The 24,222-nt window shown below is 42.3% G+C and overlaps 1 protein-coding gene across 1 annotated transcript in view; it reads left to right on the top strand.

Annotated features, from left to right (window-relative positions):
* Window positions 1–24,222, top strand: part of LOC119656105 (relaxin receptor 2) — a 330,485-nt gene that overhangs the window by 296,654 nt on the left and 9,609 nt on the right. The window contains exons 14-17 of the mRNA XM_038062420.1: window positions 14,240–14,475; window positions 14,580–14,694; window positions 14,822–14,966; window positions 15,172–15,326. Coding sequence (XP_037918348.1) covers window positions 14,240–14,475; window positions 14,580–14,694; window positions 14,822–14,966; window positions 15,172–15,326 — 651 coding nt within the window. The remainder of the gene's footprint in view (window positions 1–14,239; window positions 14,476–14,579; window positions 14,695–14,821; window positions 14,967–15,171; window positions 15,327–24,222) is intronic.

The following is a 24,222-nucleotide window of genomic DNA, read 5'->3' as shown; positions in this document are numbered from 1 at the left end:
TTTTATTCTGCCAGAATCTCATCCGAAGAAATTTCATCCCAATCAGTGTCTGGGAAAATGTTTGCACTCAGGATTATTGTAAAGTCATCTTTTTGTCAGCTGCTAATGAATCGTACTTCAGCATTTTTAAGCGAAAATCGTTTCTTGCACTAAATCAAGGGCGTTTTTTTAAGTAGCAGCAGCAGACTCTTGCAACGGTACGCCACCGGACTACCAAATAAACACCTACCAGAAGTAGCCTGCAATCATTTGAGACGTTACTTCTGTTAGCCACACACAAATAATAGGCTTCGTTCACCACTCACAGGGTCAGGGAATCGTGCTTCCGTGCGGTAGAACTGAAAACATTTATGTCCGCTTAGAAGATGGGTTAGGAAATAATCAATATCACAATGCGTTCCATTCAGTCGCAAATCTTAATTGCCGATGACCTGTGCACTCCATCTGCCTCTTGACTCCTTTTGCCAAGAGAGTTACCGCTCATTAGGTGTACGTTGCCGATTCTCACGGGCAACCAATTCCCTTGAATATTCTCTCTTGCGCTTGTAGATGGCTTTATATTCCTTAGTAAGAAGGGCAACGGAGATCCCTCCCGGGCCACCATCACAGTTCGTCTGTGCACTTGGGCAAGGTGGTTACAATATACCTCTTTACCGAAGGAATCAGCCAAAACTTCCGCGCCATAGAGAAGAACGTGCTGCGTTGGACTCACGTGAAAAGCTTTCCTGGTAGATGAAGTACTAAAGTACTTAAAGCCGAACCTCCAGCTGCAGATTTGTTCAAAAATGATCTTTGAGTCGATCGTTAATCCAAAGCATTTAACCGTTAGTTTTGAGTCTACAGACAACGCGTCGATCGATTTGTCGTAATCTTTTTGGTCAAGATGATTATTTCGATTTTTGCCAGCTCGAGGCTGAAAACATCGGCAATCATCCACTTGCATGTGAGATCAATTTGCCAAGCCTGCTTTCTGTTTGTTGAACAGTGTATCCGGTAACAAGTGCCGTAATATCATTCTTATAGCCGACCAGGCGCGACTCTTCTGATTTGTCGAGTCTTAGTAGACTATCATAGGAAGCGTTCCAGAGGTCCGGGACTAGGATGGATGCATGTCTATCTTCAACGTGATCTCTACCCTCCTTTGGCCCTGTAATGTCTCACTAAGCAGGAAGCCGTCTTAAAAACTGGCTGGGGCCAGGTATGTTTGTGGCTGTATTTATGATAACGTTCTTCAGGTGATTGTGAAGATAATTTGTTGATGCTTCATTTCCAGGATCTCTGTTGACTGCGGTTATTTCGTGTGACACTGCTAATTGACTGATCCGCAAGCTGTTATCATTTGTAGCACATGGTTTACTGGATGGCCGCTATAATATATGGTGTAGCGACTCTTCTCCAGGAAACCGGACCCTGTCCAACGCATCTCCTGTAACGCTTTTACATCAGCCCTATATTGAGACAGGGTATCGGCTCAGCAGTTTCATCTCTGTACAGGGAGCGCACGTTCTATGAGAAAATGCGCAAATCGTTATTCCTTTGTCGTTGCCGGGTTCGTCGTTGTGTAATCCGTCCAGTCCGAGGCTGCTGTTGTGGCTTCGTAACAAGTTGTTTTCGTGTATGGTTGTCAGCCCTAACCAACCCCCAACCTGGAGGACCAGTTAATACAATGTGTCCCGTTTTTAGGTGTGGGAGACTCGCCTTCATCCTTCTCCGTCTGTAGCTTTTCGTTAAGAAAGAGCTCCCAGCGGTCACCACGTGGAGGTGGAGATAGGGTTTGGTAGTAAAGCTGTTGGTGTTGGTTTAGCAGGCGTTTCCCAGGTTTTATGCTCCATCGTAGGTACCAATGCACGTCTCGCCCTGGGACCTATGCTACCCTTTGACCACCACATCAATTCCCCATACCAAGGAGGCTTCATTCCAGGCAAATCACCAACTGATCAGATTTTGTTCTCTGAAGCAAGTGATGGAAAAACTGCTGGAATATGACCATCAGCTGTACCATCTTTTCATCAACTTTAAAGCCGCCAATGACAGCGTAGCCAGGATAAAACTCCACACGGCCAGAAGAAAATTAGGTATCCTAATGAAATTGATAAGACTGACTAGGCTAACCCTGACCAATGTTCGAGGAAAGACAAAAGCAGCAGGATCACCCCGCGAAACCATTCAACATCAATAACGGTCTAAGACAAGGAGATGTGCTATCTTGCGGCCTCTTTAACCTGGCCTGGGACAAAGTGATTCGCAATGCAAGTGTCAATGGAAGAGGTACCATCCTCGTCAAGTCCACTCAACTACTGGTCTCCGCTGACCGCTTGACATTGTGGGAAGAACAACTCGAGATGTATTTTCATCCAAATTGAGCAGGCGGGGTGAGATCTCGGGCTGCACATTAATAAAGGCAAGGTGAAGTACATGGTGACATCGTCAGTAGGAGACTACAACTTTGAGACCTTGAAAAATTTCTCCTGTCTAGGGTCGAGAATCACAACCGATAATAGCTATGACAATGAAAGGTTGTTGGTTGCCAACAGAGCCTATTTCAGTTTGCAAAAACTGTTCCGCTCGAAACGTCTCACCATAGGGTCAAAGCTCTTACTGTACAAGACAATGATCTTGCCAGTCCTCATTCCTCGGAGACTTGGGTTCTTAGCAAAAAGAATTGTGAACTCTTAGCCGCATTCGAGAGAAGAATCCTCCTAAGAATTTTTGGCTCTCTACATGATGATGAGCGATTCCTAAGCTACGGAATCGCTCATAACAATGAAATCTATGAGCAACACTACGATCGTCTGGTTGTAGATAAAATGCGGCTCAACAATTTGCGGTGGGCGGGTTACTTAATTCGTATGGATGAGGATGATCCAGCAACCTAATTCGAAGGACGATTGACATTCTCTCTAGGCTGTATCCCCAGACATGTATATCAGTCAGTGTCGAGCAATTCTGCAGGGATACTGAGAATATACTAATTGCTACTATAACCATGGCTATGCCGCAGTCCAACTTCTCTCGAGACTTTTACTATTATTATTATCGCCCAGTACTGCTACTACCCTTACGAGAGAATCACCCCATTTGGTGGTTCGGTCGTGCCCATTCTTTCATCCAGTAAGGATCTCGTGTTTTCTGTCAAAGTACTACTCTGTTTTCAGTTTAGCGCCCCGTTTCTCATTCTCCAAATGTAAATGCTTTTCCTGAGGTCAACCAAGCCAAGTCGTTAGAGGGCTGGGTAGCCAACATCCACATGTTCTTCTGTGCTCAGCTCAGTGTTCACAATGGTGAGCTTAGATCGGCCGTTAGAACCATTAGTTGGGATTGCTTACTAGAGCCACTTTAAAGCAGTCTCATGAATGCACTCGAAACGGAGAAATCCATTGGAAAAACCTGGACTATTTAACTTCGTCTTTAGTCTAGGCTCCAACAATATTTTTCACAAGCATTTCCGCAGCATGTTAAATATTTCCTCTGACATTTTGCCATCCTTAGAGGGCGCTCAACGCCTGCGCATACGTCCTCGTTTTTTTCGCCCTAGTTTTAATATCCCTATGAGCGGGACTAGCTTCGTTGAGGTCTTCTTCATTAATTTGATTACCTCCCAACACACCAGTCCTAGTCTCCAAAGCAAACGTGCAAGTAGGCCAGAGCTGGGAGCCCCAGCCCCATACAATTTTTGTGCTTACTATCTGAGTCTTACCGGGGTTTTCAGATTCCGCCGAAGATTTCGGCTCCTAGCGTCCTACTTCGCTGGACATTGCCACTCATGGTCGTGTAGCCATACCTATATCCTCATTCCCAATGTTGCTATGTTGTTCGCTGATAGCTTTCCCAAGTGCGCCGTATCCGGTCTATACGGATCCATTTTCACATATTGTCATTAGATTAATTGCAACCATGTTACCATCTTCTATTTCTTCCGCTCTTCCTAGTAAGCATATAGACTGACAAGTAGGAGTTAGCCTTTAATCCCCTCTTTTTGCAGTTGAAATTTTGTTCTGTTGAGTCTCCCTTTCCCGTTTTCTGGAAGAATTATTGCAGTATAGCATACCGTCGACAGACCGGCCGTACCCGGGTTTTTAGTTCATCCCATTATGCGAGTTGCTTCACAGTATTTTTTGACTTGTGCACAATAGATACTGATTGCAGGCTTTCCTTCGAAGTGGAGAGCATGTTTTCCATGGATTATAGGGGGACATAGTTTGGCGTGGCCTTCAAAACCTGCGCCTCGACTGCATCTTGAGGGTTCATAGTTCGAGTGGATTGGAAGTCCATGATTTGTACCCTTTAGAAAGTTAATATTCTCAGATTCCATCTTTATGTTTGTTTGGACAGTCTCAGTATAGTAGCGAACTACTATAGGCTACCCCACCATGATAAGGTGGTATCTCAGTCACTTAATACTTTCGTTGAATGATTCATAAATATCTCAAACAAGGCTCACTTTTGCGTTCATTATTTTCACCAATTTTCCATTAAAATAAACCCTAAAACCAACCCACATAATCGCGTAGGTGCTCCTTTTCAAACCAGGTCAAGTCAATAGACTATTCGCAACAAGGGCAGAACTCTTAGTGAAAATTAATACACGAAATAGCTTTCACCTCAGAGGAAATATCTGATCATAAAGTGTGAGAATCGCAATAAATTTTCGCCCTACAGGACTTTATAATGAGGGGATCTGACCGCTCATTCAGGGCGCAACACTAAACCAGAAAACGTAAAGTATTTTAGGACCGACAATTACGTTGCCAGACTTCATTCATCTTCATCTAGTTAGTACCGTTCTTCCATAAAGGAAATTATGTAAATCATTCCTGCAGGGACTAGTACTCTCCTTAAGCAGAAAGTTTTGTGCAAGCACGGTTCTGAAATCAAGCCTTCATATATATGTCGTAAATATTTTAGGGTGTCCTTGACTCGGTACCATTTTCCTAGAAATACGTCGGAGACCTTGTCAAGAGAAGTTACGTGTCTGAAAGTCTTGAGACAAGTACATACTTCGGGAATAAAATGAGCAACAGAATAATGAATACGAGAGTATTTGTCACCGAATGTTTGATATCTTTTAAAAAGATTGAACGGAAAAGTATCATAGACGGTGTCGTCTCTGGATTAAACTAGGACTGCATTCGAGATGTAAGACATCATATGTGTCATAAAGTTTTTAATGGCAAAGTTCCATATGGAATTTTTGAATAGACCCATATAAGGAGTATAAATAAAGGATTAATTCCGTAGACAATGCTCATGTTAAAATTGCTCCTGGTAAGTCAAATTTTACCATATTTTAATTATGATTTTCCAAAAGATCGTGTCAATTAGAAACTTATTCTTACTTCTCACCACACTACTAAACTGATATGCTGTCTTCGGTATTTTCTCATATCAGTGCTTCCTTTGAACCTGCTAATTTATCCGGGAAGGTGTGAAAACTCTTTGAGTAGTAGTAAATTATCTTGTGCTTCATTGACATTGAAACGAGCTCTTAGTGGAATAATTCTGAGTCTTTCTTTGCCAATTTCTTCACGTAATTACTACTTTCTTCTGGTGCCGCCGAAAAGGATAAGGATAATTGTTTGTTAATTTTACCGGTTGAGGGCCAGCTTCCACTTGGTAAAGTATCTCCCCGCTGTGTACTATGTCCCTTGTAGTGGTGTTAACGGCAGGATTATCGGCAATCCCTATTCCCTTAAGTCTGTTCAGAAGAGGAAATATTTTGTGGTAGGATATTATGACTACATCACCAAGCCACGGAAAGGTTTGTCTGTGCTCCCGTACGTGTTTAAATTTAATTTAATATTGGAGAGGTGGATGTGGAAATCGATCATGTATAGGGTGAAAATCAGTGCTGGCATTAAGGTACCAAGATCGTAGATTTCGTTATTAAGGATTTGTTTTGTTGCAAACAAAACCTTATTAAAATCGGTTTACTGTAAATTTGTCTGTCTGTCTGACCGCGTACTTTTCTCAGAAACGATGGTACCGATTGACGCCAAACTTGGTGGGACGGTGGGGACTGTGAACGATCACGGATGCAGTGAATTACATCGTTCTATATTGAACTTAAGGGGGGGGGGTCCCATATATGCAAAAGAGGGGTGTAAAATTCTTTTTCATCAAATATAGTCATGTGGGGTATCAATTAAACGGTCTCCATCAGTACTTTCCAAGTCATAGTTTTAAAGCCGATTGCCAAACGGGGGAGTAAGGAGGTCATAAAAGGGTCACTTAAAGTAAGGGGCCATTCTTAGAAACTGTCCACCAGAAAAATCTAAAAAAATCATGAAGATGCCTCTATGTGACATTTAGGCTTCGAAATACCCTCCATACCAATATGTGCGAGGGTAAAGTTGATAATAGTATATTAATATTTTTTTTAGAATTTACTGCGAACCACCTTTAAGTTCATCGTAGCAAATTTTTGCGTTGATATAGCCTTTAATATGGAGCACCCTACTACTGAAAAGTTTAGTGGAAATCCTACTATTATTAACAATATACTATTGCCTCTTTTACGTTAAACTGATACTCCCTAAGAGATAAAATGTCATTATATACATAGTTATCTAACTAGGCGATGTGTCTTACTTGTAAGCTGTCTCTTGATCAGAAACCACAATTTGCTGGGTGGGTGGGATAAGTTCATAAAGGAGGATTTGCTAATAGTTCGTTGTACAATAATGGGAAAGACGTTTACGAAGCCGAAAATAGTTTTGACCGAGACTATGGGGATCTCTAGAGATTTGAAGGCTTTAGTAGGGACGAGAAAATTTGGGGTATGAAATTGTTCGGAAATGGGTATTGTATTACTTCGGAGAATGTATGAGTGGTGATCGATTAAGGTAGCATTTTCATGTGCGGAAAAGATGAAAATTGGTAATTTGGATCTGTGCCGGTAGTGAAATCTGATTGGATGCCCGGATTAGTGACCAGGACGCTAAACTGTTGTTTAGTTAGGTCACTTTGCCGTAGGTGGTAGGATGACCTTCCTCGCAATTAATGCGCTTTTCACTTTCGTCTGATATCTTCAACCACTACCTGGCCGTTTTACGTCGCCATTACTTGGAGTGGACTAAAGTTCAGCCAATTTATTTGATTGTTACGAGTTCATCGATCTCGAAGAAGTCTCATGTTCAATCTGCTTCACCATTATTTCACATTCGATGTGACAGAAAGTTCCATGGAAATCATGCTGGAAATAATTGGGCTCCACCGATTGGCACAACCGATCATTATGAGCCGACCCCGGTTGTGAACAGGATATAGCTTATTTTATTTTTGACTTAAATAGAATAGTATGAATTTCAATATATCTTTTGATTTGAAGGCTCCCTTCTTCCCTATTATACCTTTGTAACCCTACAAACTCTTACTGGGAAAAGGCATCCGCCAGTAGATTGCCCTGAAGAGCCAAGGCAGGGGGAAACCTCTAACCTCTCTCTACCATACATTTGAGGCATGAGGACCACTGGTCAAGGATGTGATAGGTCGTGGATCCTTCCTTCCCCGCCTGCGGTCGAGTCGCAATTTTTTTTTTAATTTTTACTTTCTAGCAACGCCTGTTTTTGGAATTTTCGGGATCTAGTGCGTACCCACGCATTGGAAAGGACACGTGAATTTTCGATCCTGAGATAGCGCCAACGCCCAACACCCAACGTTTCCCGTCTCTGTACAATCGATCGGACATAGAACAAAACGGACTACGTTGCATCCATGAAAAGACGTCTCTTACTAAAGGTAGTCATTACCCAATTTAAGGCCGAAACTTCAGTTGTGGCTATGTCTGCTGTTGCTTTACCTTACTCAAAAGCTCTCTCAACCGTTGTTTCGACTATTTAATAATCTCGTTCTCATACATGCAAAAGGTGGTGTACATAATTTTTCCACCAAATTTAGTCATGTTGGATATCATGTGATTAGTACTTTTCGATGCCGGTCTTAGTTTTGACATTTATTGGAAAGGCGGGGAGTGGGAGGGGTTGAAAGTGATGATTTCTTTAACGGACCCATTCTCAGAAACTACCGAATCGAAAAATCTGAAAACAATTAAGAGGTTTCCACTGCATGGTGCCTAGGCTCCGAAATACTCTCATTCTTTAGTAATTGGCTGCAAACCACCCCCCCCCCCCCTTAATTTCATCCTAGGCTGCAATATAGAGTATGATCCTGACAAGTTTGATAGAAACCACACTATTACTAATAAAATTATAATAGGTCAAAGTTGTCGCTTCTATGCAAATTCAAGACTATGAATGTCAATATTACGCGAAAGTGGATACTCTCCCATAATATATGCATATATTACGTACAAAACCTTATATATCTGAAGCGTCCAGTTTCCGGTTTCCCGACTTGTTTTTAGTCAAGATGACTACTTTGGAATTTTCTAGCACACGGCTGAAACCATGAGCAGTCATCCACTTACCCATTGCATTAATATGCCAACTCTCCATTGTGCCTTTTCAACGATACGTCCGACTTTTCTGCCCTGTCGAGTTTTAGAAGACATTGTAAAAAGTGTTCGAGAGATCCGGCCTATGATGGGTCTCTGTGCTATCTCTCACCTAATTTTCACCCTCCTTGGGCCCTCATCACAGGCGGACTCTCAGATAATCCCCCGCAATTCTCAAAATGCCTAGCATACCTACAATCTTAACGAATTGAAGGCATTTCGACATCAACAGCACTAGGCCTCACGTGGATGAATAGCATCCATAACCACCATGACAACGTCCAGTGTCGATCTGTCCGCTCTAAAACCGCACTTCTCCGGCAGCACATTCGCTGAGTTTACTCTTCATGAACTTTTTGAGCGTTCTTCCGACTGCATCAAGTATACAAAGTGATTGGTATGCAGACGGTAACTCAAGGTATCTTCTACCTTAGCTGATCTGTGCTAGCCCTGACACTTTCCAGCGACAAGGAAAATTGCCTCATCCAAGGATGCATCGAATTCGCCGAGTCGGAACACCAACTTGTGCATCTTTGGCAAGATACCCTCAGGACCCGCCTTCCGGTTTTTTATGGAGAGGATTGCCTCTTTCAGGTCTTATATGGGGAAAAGTGCTCAATTCCCGACGCTTGCCTTCAAACAGTGAGCAGGGTTTTTCGCAGAGCTTTCATCTTTCTGTTCTCTTTCTGCTTTTTTCTACAGGTCGGGAATAGAAGGTGTACTCGACGGCATAAAAGCTCCGTAGGGTGCCAGTAGCATAACTGAATTTACGACAGTATCGACGCTACAGCGGATAGCGCTACCACCCCCCGAAGTGTCTTCCAGCGCGGTTCTGCCTGTTCTAAGATCCTGATGTTCGCCTTTGGGACATTCCACGCGCAGAGAAATTACCAGGTTGGTCGAGAGATAGCGTCAACAACTCCGAACATTAGAAAGTCGTCACAATCCGTCCGCTGATGACAAACAGATTTCGGTGCGAAAGTCGGGAATGGTTCCTTCGCAACCTGGGCGCTGGAACGATGGCGTCGATCTAGTGTTTATCTATACGAGCCCGGTTCTTGATTACATAGCCGCGCAAGAGCGCTATCTCTAAGTACCAAATCCAGACAAAGCCATCCCCTCGGTCTGGGTTAGAAACCCAACTATCTGAAAAACTATATTTCTGAACACTAAATCCAGATAAAATGGCCTTGGGCCGGAACCCAGCGACAGCGGTTTGTAATAACTCGGGATGCCATGTGACTTTGTCTTTGTTCCGGTACCATTCGCTGGTTGGAAGTTACAATTCACAAAACTATTCCGTTTTTAAAGTTCGCTTGGGGTTCAGTTTCAGAGACTGTACTGCAATCTAGGTGGAAGAAAGTTTGGACAAATGTGCCGACAGTACTGTCATGACTATGGCCGGCGGAATTGATTTTTAAGAGGAATAGAATATTTCACTTGCTATTCTAATACTTAGACAGGAACTACAGAACTGTTCGAACTTCTGAATCAGGTAGATCATGAGTTTTTCGTATGGCACAATACACAATATAAAGATTCCTAATGGTTGTAGAAAGGAACGGGAGATCGGGTCGGGAAGAATGATGATACTATCGGTCAAAAGTTAAATTCAAGGACTAGCTGCAATTCGAAGGACGAGGAATTGAACATACGAGTCTTCCATGGAGAGGCAATTAATATTATTTCCGAGTTGTCACAATCTCGACAGATGCCGGATTTTACCTAATACTAGTACTTAGCGCCAAAAATTTAGGCTCGGACCTACCTACTTACAAAATAAAGAGGCGCTGGAAGGTTAATAGGAGAATCGTTTCGAGAACTCCCTGCACGGTTTGAACCAGACTGTGTGAGAATTTTAGGACACTAAGAGAAGCCGTGAAGGATTTTGGTACTATACCTGTAGCTGACGCCGAATTTCTTTGACTTCCTGAGCCAGTTGGTCATACTTCACTTTCTTCTCTACGTACTTCCTTTCAATGTTGCTATTATGGGGGATAGCAACCCGTCTTGCCAACTAACAGAACGTTAAGTTGGTTGTGTTGTCTAAAGCGATCATTTAGATCTTGCCGGTCCCAATACATATTTTAAGCAGAGTTATTGACTACTATGCAAGGGACTCGCCAGATCTTTGTTGTAAAAATAAGCGCGCTGCGAGTTGACTTGGCGGCGATGTTGTGCCGCCACGTCAAGCACGTCCCTGCCTCCGATGTCACGAGGCAAGTTGATCCGCTCCACGACAGTTTGGATGATGCATTCGGAATTTGTAGTAGTCCGTATCCGCCGCTGGACGTTTTCCAGATCGGTCTTCGTTGACGGCAATATTCCGAATGCATACGTCAGAGCAGGAATTCGGAGAGCAGAATTCAGATTCCCGACTCGAGCGTGGGTTTTTTGTAGAATTTGTAGAAGCGTGTCTCGATTATAGCCTGGATGCTATGTCCGGTATCTGGCTCGTGGTCACCTTTGCGTATGGCTTGGATACGACACTTGTCTAATCCAATTCCCACCCGAATAACACGGCTGAACATATCTACTATTCGCAACAGGCTTCTAAGGTGGTCATCGGCACCTGCATTTAACTTGATATCATCTAAGTATATCGAGTGTGTCAGTTCGCACTTAGCACTTAGGCCATATTTTATTGCAAAACCATGCCCTCTACCATCATTCAGTAGCCATGAAAGGGGGTTCAGTGCAATGCAAAAGCAAAGGCAACACGACAAATCCCCCTCTCCGTATATGGATAGGGTCTGGCGTATTGGCACCCTCAGATGAAGGCACTGATAAGGTGGTGTACAAATCGCATAGTCGATGTAGCAAGTAAAGATATTTCTCTGGCCTCTAGTTGCTTGTCCAATAGCTACCGAGCCGATGATGAGCTGCTCTTTGCAACCCCTTGAACCGACTCGACAGCCCTTCTGCTCATCGGACAGAATGTTGTAGGTTCTCTCTCCACTGTTATGGCTCTTGGTAATGGATATCCTTCTGTGGCTCCTGGAGGACAAAAAAGTCTTCGCGCAAGCATTTGCGGACGATCTAACCGCAATAATTACCGGCAAGTTTGCGGACACAGTATGAAATCACAGCTGGTGCCTCCGCAACGGACCCACCTTAGCAGGGGCGGAAATGCAGCTGGCACAAACAATCAAGTACTTAGGAGTACATTTCAAATCCAAGTTAACGTGGAAGCATCATATCCAGGAACAATATCAGAAATCCTGCATATTGCTCTGATGGTGTAGGAATGCGATAGGTAAGACCTGGGGACGTTCACCCAAACGGATATACGGGATGTATACATCCATAATAAAATCCATTTCAAACTGCCTTCATCCAGATTGAGCAGGCGGCGCGAGATCTTGGGCTGCACATCAATGAAGGCAAGACAAAATACATGGTGGCAACGTCAGCACCGAAGACGAATCAACCAACAACATCAAACCGCACTGGTCAAACACAAGCACGAACAAGAATAAGGATAGGGGAATACAACTTTGAGACCGTTGACAATTTCTCCTATTTAGGGTCGAAAATCACAACCGATAACAACTACGATGATGAAATCCGCGCACGGTTGTTGTCAGCCAACAGAGCCTACTTCAGCTTACAAAGACTGTTCCGCTCGAAACGTCTCACCATAGGGTCAAAGCTCTTACTGTACAAGACTATGATCTTGCCAGTCCTCATGTATTCCTCGGAAACTTTGGTTCTTAGCAAGAAAAATTGCGAACTCTTGGCCGCGTTCGAGAGAAGAATCCTCCGAAGAATTTTTGGCCCCATACATGAGGATGGACGATTCCGTAGCCTACACAATGACGAAATCTATGAGCGATACCATGACCGTCCGGTTGTGGATAAAATCCGGCTCAATAGGTTACGGTGGGCAGGTCACTTAATCCGTATGGATGAAGATGATCCCACCCGGAAAGTCTATAAGGGCAATATCTATGGTAGGAAAAGAAGACGAGGCAGACCCTGCCTAAGATGGAGCGATGGCGTGGGCCAGGACGCCAGACAGCTTTTAGGGATATCGAATTGGTGGACCTCGGCGCAAAACCGGGATGTCTGGAGTTCCTTATTAAGGCAGGCCTAGACCGGATACCGGTTGTTGCGCCGTTGATGATGATGATGATTTTGATGTATGCATGCATCGTCTGGTGGCCAAGACTGAACTTTGCTAACAGCAGGAAGCTGCTAACGCAGATTCAGAGACTTGATTGCCTAAATATTACTGGAGCAATGAGTACTACACCGACTGCGGCACTTGAAGCTATCCTAAATTTACCCCTCATTTACTTGGAGATAATACGGAAAGCAGCCAACGACGCATATAGGCTCGATACCATTGGGGCGTGGAAAGGCAGCCAATCACACAGTCATGCGTCTATCTGGAAATTCCTTGAAAAACATCCGGTAGCTCTGATGCCGACCGATCATTGAAATTCTGCACCCGATCTAGACCTGGGCCCCTCCAGTTCTTCGTGCTGTTTGTGGCTTTACTGGCAAACTCTTCGTAAATATTCCCTAAAACTTTATTTATTTATTCCATAATATAGAGCACGATACTGGAAAGTTTGGCGAGAATCCTACCATTATTAACATAATTATAATATAAGTTTCAACTTACCTCTTTAACACAATACTACACTCAAGTGGCAAGACCGAATATTCGATGTATATGTGCTACGTGCTATATGCAAATATTCTTACAAACAATTCACAAAAGCTTGCACACCTGAAGCGTCCAGCTTCCGGTTTCCGACTTATTTTTTATTCCATCTATAACGACGGAATAGATTAGGTAATAAACTTGGGACTATATCAAGTAGTGCTTAAGAGATGAAATAGGAATATTCCTAATTTTATCCTGATAAGTTCAAGTTGAAAGTCTGCCGTTCACTAAGAGAACTTTGACAATGTTCAAGTGGACATTGTCCTACACGACGAATAGCAAAGAGCTTAGTAGAATTCTTGGGAATAGAAATGTCCCAGTTTCAATTACTTTCACAGGAAACGTAAAAACTTTGGAAAAGTCCTCCAATATCAAGTCAAATTGACACTAATTGGGCTTACAAGTATTCTCTGGTACTTTGTATTATAATATTTTCCAGCTACTCCTCAGTATTTATTATGTTTCCACGGTGAATTGAGTATCCAATTTGTGATTTTGTAGTCACAAATTTATTTTCATGAGTTTCCGTCTATTCTTAGATTGATGAGTTCTTAAATAACTGAACAATCCCACGGTGCTTGATTCTAAAAAAAATTAATCCTTTTTCTTTACATTTCCAATGTGTTGGCGTTCGTGAAAACCACATTACGAGCTCCGCATAACGTGTCTGTCCTTGAGAATGAAAATGCGATACGCATTTATCAGATACATTTCGAGGGATTTAAACACATCACAATGCAGAGTGTTTAGACTGAGAAAGTAATTACGAAATGCTTGAATAATTGCTTCGAAAAGATATTCCTGGTTCACATGGTTCTCCAATAAAAGCGAATAAGTGCGCTATTTTGATTGTGTCCTATCTATGCCTAGGTGGATAAAGCTGAGGTATTCATTTCATATGTACGTGCTGTTCTCAGCGCTTACCAGAAAAGAAAATACTTTGATTCTCTCCCTCCAAGAAAATAATAAAAATTTTCCAAGGAATCTATATATTCCTCTGTAAATTAAACTTGCTGGAAATATAATCTAAAGGTCAGGTACTGGCTTTCATCATTATTTTCGAATACGTTCCAGAGAAGGCTTAAAATTTTCCATTTCCCCTTTAATTTCAGCGTCTGGGTAATGGCGTCTATTGCAGTCGCGGGAAATTTGATAGTAATTTTTGGGCGTTATTTTCATAATTCTCGCAGCCATGTAGAACATTCACTGTACCTTCGACATCTTGCCATCAGCGATCTACTTATGGGAATCTACTTAACGATAATAGCGTGTGCGGATATTGCCTTCCGTGGCGAATATATCATGCATGAGGCAGCCTGGCGGGCGAGTATATCCTGTTCAATATGTGGTAAGTATGATGGGATATGATTGGCACAATATAACGATAGCACGCTAGGCTCTTTCAAAGCGTAACCTTCACCCTTGGCCTTAAATATAATATATCTCTTCCAGGATTCCTAAGTACACTAAGTTGCCAGTCATCAACTCTGCTGTTAACGCTCGTCACATATGACCGACTGATATCCGTCATACGACCCCTTCAAGTCCGGACAGCTAGCAAAACAGTGTAAGTACCTGCATCCGGGTTTCTATCCCAGGGGCCATATTAGAGATTATAGCTCCGCACGGATGGTTGCCAACAAATTCAACCGTGCAAAGAGAACTATGGTCATGCAGATGTGTTTATTTTACAGCGTTATACTCCGATTAGCCTTTCTGTGGGGATGTTCGTTTGCTGCTGCAGCCGCTCCACTCACAGCCGCCCCGTACTTTGGAGCACACTTTTATGGTAGCAACGGTGTCTGCTTGTCCTTGCACATTCACGACCCTTATGCCAGGGTAAGTGCCCACAGTTTTATAAACTTTTATTCAATTGCATCCTGCAGCTATTTTATCGCCTTCAATTCAATTTGATTCTGTTTATATAGAATGCGAGGAGAGATGTGAAGATCCTAAAATTTTATCTCCTTAAATTTACGATTTAAAAAGCTAAAGTCTGATATATTGTTGGTATCTCAATTTTGTGCTTCTCGTTTGCTTTCAGGGATGGGAATATTCTGCAGCGATGTATATTTTCATCAATATGATTTCATTAGTTTTTATAATCATTTCCTATTTGAGAATGCTGCAGGCAATTCGAGGTTCCGGTGAAGCGATGCGGAGTACGTTAAGAGGCCGAGAAAACGTAGTGGCGAGGAGGTAGGTTTATTTTTAGTTTTTAATCCTAAAGTGGAATTCTAGGGATATAAACTGGACATTTTGGGCCTAAACGAAGTAATATGATGGGACTCTGGCTTGCGGGCAATATGCTTTTGTATTCTGGAAAGCCTAATGGTAGCAGATGTGAATCCGGAGTCGGGTTGCTTTTGACGACTACTGCGATGCGCGCTCTCCTGTCCAGGGAGCCGGTTTCTAACAGACTTCTAGCTGCTAGATTTCGTTCCACGTTTAGGAGCAACACAATTGTACAATGCTACTATGGAGACTTCCGTCATCATCACCACCTGATGGTCGCTCATGTTCGCTTGCGTGTTGCGTATGCCACTTCTCGCAAGGTTGGGTAGGTTCGACCCTCTAAGTTCAATATCAACCGCTTATATAACCTAGCTATCGTTCGACAGTGTGAGAGCTCTCTTGTTGATCGAAGGGCAGATTTACTGAGTAACGCTCCTGAGAATGCCAATGAGCATTGGGCTGCCATCAAAAATGCTCTTTTCTCGGGTATTGCATTGTTGGTCAGCTACGTCCAGAAAGGACGTTATAAGGTCTGGCTGACTGCGGACTCGTGGAAACGGTTCGGTGAACGGAAGTGATTGAAGGCTATACTGACCGCTGTGAGTTATGGCAGGCATGACGTGCTCGAACTCCGATACCGAGCGAAATCCTGTGAGCACGCCTTGACAAAAGATAATTTGCTGTTGTGTTGGGCAGAGAAGCGGAAGATTCGGCAGGTCGCAATGATTTCAGAACTGTATACCGCATCGCGAACGAACTTGCATGGTCGCAAATCGTTCGACGGTCCTGTGAAGGACGTCAATGGTCGACTTCTCATCCACGATGATGAACAACTGAAAAGGTGGAAAGAACACTTCACCAAGGTCTTTAATCGTATTACATCCGGCGAGGTACTTCCTCTGTAGATAAAATGGCTAGTCACGGTAACATGCGGACACGGACTATTCCTCTAAGCAAAAGAGATTTCTCTTTTGGCCATCAATGCACTCAAACGGAGTAAAACCGTACGGAACTCGTACGGAAATCTTGGGAATCCGAGACCTTTCACAGGGAGTGGAAGAAAGAGATGATCGTTAGAATTCTGAAAAAGGGCACCCGTTTTGTGTGTCAGTTGGAGGCATATCTGCGTGCTGCCTATAGTTGCACAGATAATAGCTCAAATAATCCTGGAACGCATCAAAGAACATTTCGAAAGCTTGGTCGACAGAGAGCGAACTGAGTTCCACTCCGGATCGTCCTGTATGGACCGTATGGTGTTATGGATCATAATGCGCGGAATTTAGATCTTCGCTGCACCTGATCTTCATCGATTTCGGGAAAGCTGTGGTGTAGAAAGTGTATCTGGAGTGTTCTAAGTAGGAGAGACATTCCAGAGAAACTAGTAGCTATTATCAAAGCGCCATATGATGGCGTAAAATATCACGTACTGCATCGGGATAAAATTTCGGAGGATTTTGAAGTCCAAAGCGGAGCCCCCAGGGTTGCATCCTTACCGATATTATTTCTTCTTGTTATCGGTGACGTTCTTCATGCTGCCCTGGCAGGAGAAGAGGAATTCAATGGCCGATGACATTCTTCCTCAAACACCTGGACTACGCTGATCACATCTGTTTGCTCTCTTACCGTGTCATGGAACTTTGCCAAATAGTTCTGGATTTGAAAAAGAAGCAAGTGGAGTTGGACTGAAGATACACACCAACAAAACCAAAGTTGTCAGTCTGACGGATCATCGCGTTTTCGCTATCTGCATTAATGTGCAAAAGAACCAAAGCATGGATTAATTTGTATATCTAGGAAGCATGGTTTCTATCGACGGTGGCACCGAATAAGATGTTACCCGACGTCTTAACGCTAGATCCGCTTTCGGCGCCTTTTGAAAAATCTGGAAAGATAGTTATCTCAACATGAGATTGTTTTGATCTTGTGTTCTTTCTATGTTCCTATATGGGACTAGAATATAGAAAATGAACTCCACTGTTACGCAAGAGCTCTACGCTTTCGTCAATGTCTGCCTGCGTCATATCTTCGGAGTACGCTGGCCTGACACTATCTCAAATGAAGAACTTGGTCGGCGCACAGGCCTGGCACTCGTATCTGATGTGGTAGGAAAAGGAATGAGGCAGCGGATAGGTCACATATAAGGGAGAGGCGACAAGTGGACAGTGGAATCCAGTCTCCCAAGATGGCCGACGAGTGGGTCGCCCTAAGGGCATTTGTCGCAGAACAGTAGAGGAGGAGTGCGAGCGTCTCGGAAAGTCGTGGGGGAGTTGAAATGCCTCCATATTTGATATAGTTCGCCGACCAACTTAAATGAAGCAGTGAGTTCTTCGGAGCAGGATCTTTTCATTGAATGTAGAGTTGATAAATTCGTGTTATTTGAATGAAAAGTTGAATGCTAATTCGTTCTACCCCGCGTACTACCTATGTCAATTAATTTCCGTCATATACGGTCCCAAGCCTGGTTGAGAAAACGGAGGGAAGCACCACTCAGTGAGTCTCATGATCTTAGGGAGGACGTGGTGCCAATTTGAACTGGAATAACTAAAATAACTAATTTAAGTAATTAGTGCTTAAGTATAAAAGAATCGTACAATCGCATTTGTTTTCAGTAGCTTTGCACTGATGAAGGGGGTAAGTTTCTCCTGAAATATATATGTACACTGAAAACCAAAAATTGTAGTTTGGAGGAAGCTACTGGTCTATCAATCAATATGTGGGTCCATCGACCCTTTACCTTGTTGCCTGCTTAACGAGTCCTCCCTTTTGGCGTTTTTTACGTACCAATCAGAGGAAGAATCAGGTCCATCATAGGTGCGCGTCATCTTGCCGGCCCTTAGCCTAAAAGAAACCTTAAGATGTAAGTTAGTTTACGGTGTGCTCCAGCTGGAAGCATATAGGAGTAGTGTATGGATGAACGTCCACCTCTGGTACTTGAAAACACCAAACTATCGTCAACTCATGTCTGCATCGTGCATCTTCTGCGAATAGATCGAACAAACTACAGAAGCAGCCGGACACAAGGTTATAGCCAAAGGCGGGGCAATATCTTCCGTCTTTTTGGAAAAAGAAGATGGGATATTTATCGAGAATGAGGGAGATAGAGTACATCTGCTTCTCAGAACTTATTTCCTAGGGTCCTAACGTTCTAATGTGCAATACCCTACAGCCATGTCAACACTGGATATACACTGCAATTGTAAAGCCAATGATTACCTATGGGGCGGTAATCTGAGCAGACAGACATGGACTTACACAAAGTTCAAAAGCTGGGTTGCGTGGTTATCAGTAGGAGGGCAAATTGAGAGAGAACTTTAACTAAAAACAAATTACGCTGGCGGATTTTTTATTTCACAGGGAGCGGGTGCAGGGGTCATTGGTCCAAGGAAAAGGTACTCTGAACTAATGAGTTATTATGCTTGCTCATTAATTATTTCAAGCGAAAATATACACCATAGACAAATGTGCCTCCTTCAACTTTGAAAGGAATTATAGAGAACATTGCTATTGTAACCGACGAGCACGTGGCTATTAAGGCACTTAGATCCTACCTCTGAGTTCTAGGCCACGTTGAGGGCATTGAGGCAGCAGAGAGTTGGTCAAGAAAAGATCAGGGACGCCGCTAAACCGGTCAAAACCATTCAGTGGAGTCGGAAAAGGGTGTATGGCTACTATGTTATAAAACCAAAAGGAACGGAAGAGGTTACAGGATGATGACGGGGGATACGAATGCAAGGGCTCGAAAAATTGTATGAACCTCGTTAAGAAAAATTTCCGGATCTTAGTGGGAATACTCACTGGTCGCTGCAGGCTAAATTATCTCCTAGGGAAGGTAAGGATATCTACGGGCACTATCTGTAGATTTTGTGGGGAGAGTGTTGAAACCTTCACATAAGTTCTGTATCAGTGTCCGATACTTGTACAGAGTAGGTTGAAACACTTTTAAGCGATATAATAAAGTTCCTGTCAGTTATAGGCTTAAACGTAGGTATACTATAACCAGTAAAGGTGCACAATACGACATCCCTTGACAAGGCAGAAGTGCCATTGTCTAGGTTAAAAATTGAGAAATGAGGACAAAAAGATGGCAGAAGAGTTCGAGCTTCTCGAAAAATCATGGGTAGAGTGGAACCATATTACCAGGTACCGTTATCGGTGGTACATAAGGGCATTTAACGTGGTGTACCCCACCAGGAGTCAGGAACAGTACTTACTTCGGAAAGTTTAACAAACTTCAAGGCGAGGGGAGTTGTGATCAACATCATATTTTCTTATTTTGCACAAGCCTCTGGAGTTATCAATTCATTTTCAGAAGCATGGATCCTAAGAATACGTCTTGCCTTCAGGCTGCTCATGCAGACTTTAAAAACTTGTCTTGAATTTGAACTTGACTCCTCAACAAGTCGATTTCCTTTCGAATAACAACAGCATTTGGAATCTGCAGGCAGCAAGAAATAATGTATGGGAATGGCCAACTCTAAGAAAGTTACTGTCCAACGGAGGTGGTCGATCCATTGAAAGAAATTAATAGCGTCAACTATGTAAACTTCCGACAATCTCTAAGATGTTCTTTTTTTTCTACTAGACCCTTGCTTTCTTCTCTTTCAACCGGTTGTGAAGGCACCTTGACGAAGTCAACTCCATGAAATTTAATATAGTCCAAGCAGTCAATACAGAAAACGCTTTTTGGAGACATTTTTGAGCTGAACAGAATACCATCCTCTTTACTGTATACCGAGATGCATAGATATGTTATCTTTCTTTCATCTTGATGCTTCATAAAAGACATACCATTTCATGGAGTTTTCAAGAGGAACCTGCTGTCTTAAGTTCCTTTTCCTTCTAAAATATTGCCTTCTTATCCTCGAATATTATCTTTAACTCTTCCATCCTAATTCCTAATCTACTTCATCTATTCGAGATATACTGTTGGTTTTGCTGCAACATTATCTGATTTCAAGAAAGTAGAAATTATACCTTGACTTCGAGGGCCTTCAGTGTCAATCAAAAGGTTTTCATATCTTGATTAAGCCTTTTCATGGCATTTAGGTTTACTCAAAACACTAAAGTCGGAATCTTGTGAAATTATGCCAAGCTAGAAGAGTTTTGATTTTGGTATTGATTTTTATATATATTTTACGGGAAATATTCCTAATTACGAAATTGACGAGGGTGCTGAAAAGTTTTCAACTAAAAAAGCCATTTGTCACCTTGTCAACATATGAGGTATCTGTGGTATTTGGAGATGTCGTTAGGAAAATTGAAGGAGATGGTCGGAAATCTTTGCTAATTCTTGTACTCTGGTCACGAGCACGCTGCTCTAAACCGATAATATAATATTATCTGGCTTTTTTTCCAGATGTATAAGGACTCATAACTCAAACTAATGCAATCCAAGCGATGGCTATTAATACGTTTTTTATATAAATACTTTACTTAGAACTAGGTCATATTTTGCATTTACTCCAATTTGAATATATTTTTTTACAGAGAATTTATTTTGAAAAGGTACTAACAGGTCTGAATTTCAATTAAAAGTATGAGAAGATATTTTTACCTATCTATCACCTTTGACTGACATCATCTGGGGAATTTAAAGAAGGACTGAAACTTCGTTAATTTGTAAAAGACGTGGCTTGGATGGTGGATCTGCATCCTAATATAGATCATTCTCTTAAATGATTGAAATATCTGGATGCATATTTCTTTCTTTGATATTCCCTTGCCATTTGTGACCTTATCGTTCCAGTTATAAAATTTCTATTAGAAATTAAGTAAAAATATCGCAGAAATTTGAGCACGTTGCCGCCTACATTTGGGAAAAGGTCTTCGTCTAGACTGATCTCTTATTCAGTTCAGAATCATGGAACCGGACAGAAGAGATAAAATGAATACTTGAATCCATTAAGATGATTATTCATACTTCGATGACTGGTAAAAGATAGAAATTTTACCACATCTGATTGAGTTCCTAACTTTAAAAAGGCCACAAAAATAATAAAAAGATTTTTTTGAATAGACTTTTCACTTGCTTTCCTTTTATACTTCTCTCAAAAAATACATTAAAATTTCGGGAACGGTTTGTCTCGTTGAATTGAAATTTGAATTTCTTCTTCTGCAACTCTTCTCTATATTCATGAGAGCGCATTACTTGAAAATTGCAAAAGGCAAGAAACAGATAGAAATAGATGTACAAATCGAGCCTGTCTGATTGAAAACCAACCAAGTTTCGACACAACTACATACTACTGCTCTTATCCTGCCCATGTAACCGTAATCGTTACTGATTCTGGCCATATCATCTATCTCAAATTCATGCATGCAAATCTCGGAAACATTGGAAAATCGAATTTATCTAAATCCACATCTATAATTGAATTTCATTTCCGTTTCATCTTGCATCGAACTTGTAGGTGTTCCCCATCGTTTTCGTAGGACATGACGACAACCAGCAAAACCTCTTTACCCCTCAAAATGTTTTTATATCACAATCTGTTCAAAATCTTCACGTGCTTGTACTTCCTCTGTGTACGAGTATCTGATTCCAGGGCTCAAATATCTTTTCTCCGTTTTCTGTTTTTCAAGAAAATGAAATAGAGCATTGTCTATGGAATTTTACCCGTGAAATATTGATAAGACCAAATCAAACAATTGATTAAAGTTGACCCGGAGAGATACAAAGCCGCTTCCATCTAAATTTCATCTTCCTGTCAGGTCTTCTTGAGAATAGTTCGTACAAAGTTCTTATTAGATAGGAAATTCCCGTAAAGTTTCAGTATAGAAGTAGCACTTCCGCTAATTAAAAGAAGTTTTGAGTATATATAGGCGTACATACCATGTATATTTCGCTTTATATAGAGCACTTTGTGAGATTGTCACGGAATTATTTCGGAAAATTGTCAGAAAGCATCAAGTATCCTCAACTTACTCCTTTTAGTAGAATATCATCGCCCATCGAGAAGACTTAAATTTTCATCGTCCTTTCTCAAGGTATTGTCTTCATACAACAATACAAAGGAGCAATTTTGGAGATTCTTTGAAATCAATCCGTTCCTTAGCCAGGGCACGTGTAACAAAGTTGTTATTTATTGTCTTTTTTAAGACGTTGATCTAAATTCTAAGATTTGTATTTGTTACGATAAAGTTTACAGGAAATTTCTGAGGATTAATGTAGGATTATTCTGCTAAAATAAAGACTTCCGTTTCGCGTGATCGTTTTTAGTCACTTTCTTCAATTATAGCAGAATCATTACTGGGTCAAAATTTTAGCGCTCGCTAAGATGGCATTGATTTAACAAATTTTGCGAGCTTAGTAGAAATACCTAAAAATCGATTATCAAATTAATGTTGATGAAAGGCATGCCATTATATGCTTAAACTCTATTGAATAATTCGAAACTCGAATCCCAATCTAAAGTGGAATGTTTCAGTGCGAAATTGCTATCATAGTTGTAACAATTGACAATGTTTCAACATTTTTAACTTTTGGATAGGGACGTGTACCGGACTCCTGCCTCAGACAGACTAATGGCTAAAACACCCCCTGGAGCGTCTTGGACTCTAACCCGGAACCACGTAGGTTCTGTACAAGTTTATTCCTCCTTCTGCAGAAAAAAAGGTAGAGCAGACATCATCCGACATATCCTTGCAATAAATGTTGCTGGGCGACCGTGATTTCTCGATTATGTGTAGGTAAGACTGGCAATATCCGGGTTCGCTGGGCAAGTGTTTTAGGTAATAGTCCACCTTGTCGTACTCCCAACTGAACCGCGACCGCATGTCTTCGATGAGATGCGCGGTCCTTGCTTAGGACCCCGACTTCGGTTTTCTCCAGGGCTAGGGAGAATTCATGTTCAGCCATCCATCTGTTTCCTCACCGTATCACCATTCCTATTATGCGATGAGCTGGCGTGCCGGAACCAGTGCCGCAACATCATCCTCGTATCTGACCAGATGCGATTCATCGTAGGAGATTATTGTATAAGGCATTCAAAAGGTCCGGGCCAAGGATAGATCCCTGAGCTGCCCCCGATGATTCATTTTACGCTGCCCTTCCCGGGTCTCGTAGAGCAGGGTACGATCCTTTAAATAATCCTGCAATATCCGCAATAGGTAGCCTGGAGTATGGAAATGCTTAGACCACTTCTTCAATTGCACCAATTGTGGATCGCCTCGCTTTAAAACCATATTGTGTTGATGAGTATTCTCCCGCAGCAAGTATTGCGTTAGTCAGTCGTGACTTGATGGGCTTCTCAAACAGCTCCTCGGCTGTGTCGAACATACTGAGAGGACGATACGCTACATCACCTTCGGGGCTGCTCTGTATTTATATGCAACAACACTTTGCTGGGTATACCATCAGCTCCTGTTGCTTTTTTGTCTTTAATGGACAAAACTGGCTCGTCTAGTTCCTTTACAATGGAAAATGCGGATACCTCAGTCAGCAACAGGCTGGATGGGGTGGACAGTAAAAAGGGCCTGCACAATCTCTTCCATCTTCGCTGCTTCCATTGAGCAGGGTGATCGATCAGCACCGACTTTACGAGTCACCTCATCTTGGCCTTTTGCACGCTTAGCAATCCGCCGAAGTCTTCCATCGTAGGCTTTCAATTTCGCCCATCCGCCAGTACATAAGTAGTTAGTTTAGTTTATTAGGGGGAGTCGTAACTCGCACTCTGATTTTAAGGATCAGTGCCCCGTCAAAAGCGTTACTAGCGTTGTCATATTCCGCGTCTTAAGGGACAACAAAAATGCCGCTCTAGCGGTTCCGGGTTCCCTCACAAAGATTTTCGCGTGCCGGCAGAAAATCAAAATTCTGCATTCGGCTGCGTGAATCCTTGTAATTTCCCCTTTCAGATTGGAT

This window comes from Hermetia illucens, chromosome 4 (genome assembly GCF_905115235.1).
Source record: "Hermetia illucens chromosome 4, iHerIll2.2.curated.20191125, whole genome shotgun sequence".
Classification (NCBI taxonomy): domain Eukaryota; kingdom Metazoa; phylum Arthropoda; class Insecta; order Diptera; family Stratiomyidae; genus Hermetia; species Hermetia illucens.
Note: the sequence above shows the minus strand (reverse complement) of the source record. Positions and strands in the feature narration are given on the sequence as shown.